General features: G+C 53.9%; 1 protein-coding gene across 1 annotated transcript; it reads right to left on the bottom strand.

Moving 5' to 3' along the window:
- Positions 1 to 243: 243 nt before the first annotated feature.
- On the bottom strand, positions 244 to 816 carry TWIST2 (twist family bHLH transcription factor 2). The gene has a single exon (XM_014069494.2). The coding sequence runs from the start codon at positions 814 to 816 to the stop codon at positions 244 to 246; it is 573 nt and encodes a 190-aa protein (XP_013924969.2).
- Between the last annotated feature and the right edge of the window lie 742 nt (positions 817 to 1,558).

Here is a 1,558-nt window from a genome sequence, read left to right as displayed (position 1 = left end):
CTGTTTCCTGGTGTTGGAAAGACACTCTGCACATGGTCAAAGTTGCTCTCTTTGGAGAGGTGGGGAGTGGGGGTTAAACGGTCAAGGGCTACATCCCAATTCCGAAACCAGAAAGATAGGAGCGTTGTCCTCTCCCACCACTGGGATTCTCCAGAGGAATTGTAATGCTGACAGAGGACAAGAGGCATGCTGGGGAGTAAAAAAAGAGTGGTACACAAGAGGGAACATACCTGTTGTTGGACCTCAGTGGGATGCTGACATGGACCAGGCCCCTTCCATCCTCCAAACAGAGAAGGCGTAGCTGAGCCTCTCGTGGGCCAGGTAGTTGCAGCTGGAGATCTTGTGGTCAAGCTCGTCACTCTGCAGGACCTGGTAGAGGAAGTCGATGTAGCGGGCAGCCAGCTTGAGGGTCTGGATCTTGCTGAGTTTGTCCGAAGGCAGGGTGGGGATGATCTTGCGCAGCTCGGCAAAGGCGTCGTTGAGCGACTGGGTGCGCTGACGCTCCCGCACATTGGCGATCACCCGCTGCGTGTGCATGTCCTCGAAAGTCTGGGACACGGGGCTGCGCTTGCTGCGCTTCCCCTGTGGCAAAGGGCTGCTGCTGTACTCTGGAGGGGCTGAAGCCAAGGGTTTACCCAGCTGGCTCCTCTTCCGAAGACTCTTCTTGGGCACCTTCTCACTTTCCTCCTCACTGGTTCCCAGGCTGCCCTCCGGTGAGTCTGGGCACATGCTCTCCTCTTTCATCCTCTCCAAGTCGGCCTCCCTTTCCCTTCCGCGCACAGGATAAGGAGCTGGACCTCGCAGGCCACAGTGCATATAAGCCAACCAGGTTGAGCAAACTCCAGGACGAGGATTCCCCAAGAGCTGAGATTTGGAAGGCTTCAAAGGGGTTTTTTTTGTTGCTCCAACCTTCACTGATCTGCTCATTCACCTTCCTTTCCCCCCTCCTTTAGGGCTTAAAGAGAGGAGGGACATTGTTAAAAGTCTCTTAAAGCCCTTTACGGATAGGGTAGGGAGTGTGAGGGGAGGGGCTGTGTGCAGACCAATACAACCGTGCACAATAATGCAAACATCAAGGGAGCTTATGGGTTCCAGATTGCCTTCCCTTCTTTTTTCCTCGGCATTCTCTCTTCTCCAAACTCCCCCCCCTTTCTTCAGCTCTGAGACACAGATGCTCCAACCGGCCGCCTGGATGCCAGAGGTCATTCCCTTCATCGGTTGTAATTGACAGGGAACTGCCGGCCTGACACCCCACCCCACCCCCTACTCGGCCCTGAAGATTGCAGTGCGGCTCTTCCTGCAAGCCTGATCCGTTATTTAACGGTGCCATCTCCACATCTGGGTAGGCTGCTTGCCTGCTTGTTGCTTCGAAGTTCTCACTTTGGACTTTGGAATTCACAGCTCTCTCTGTCTCTCGTGAGCTAACCTCTGTTTGGGAAGCTGCCTCTCAGCATTTGAGTTAAACAGAAGGTTTTTCAAAACGGGCTCTGGTTATACAGAAGAAATGCAGGGGTTTTTTTGGGGGGGGGCTGATCCTATGTGCCTGTTTGCTATTACT

The sequence above is a fragment of the Thamnophis sirtalis genome, unplaced genomic scaffold, assembly GCF_051295495.1.
Source record: "Thamnophis sirtalis isolate CommonGarterSnake01/CBP01778 unplaced genomic scaffold, rThaSir2_p1.2 scaffold_3, whole genome shotgun sequence".
In the NCBI taxonomy this organism is placed as follows: domain Eukaryota; kingdom Metazoa; phylum Chordata; class Lepidosauria; order Squamata; family Natricidae; genus Thamnophis; species Thamnophis sirtalis.
This window is presented reverse-complemented; position numbering and strand designations above follow the sequence as displayed.

What these genes read in the sequence shown, in the direction of transcription:
- TWIST2 (XM_014069494.2), bottom strand. Translation starts at nt 816, where the DNA reads ATGCACTGTGGCCTGCGAGGTCCAGCTCCTTATCCTGTGCGCGGAAGG.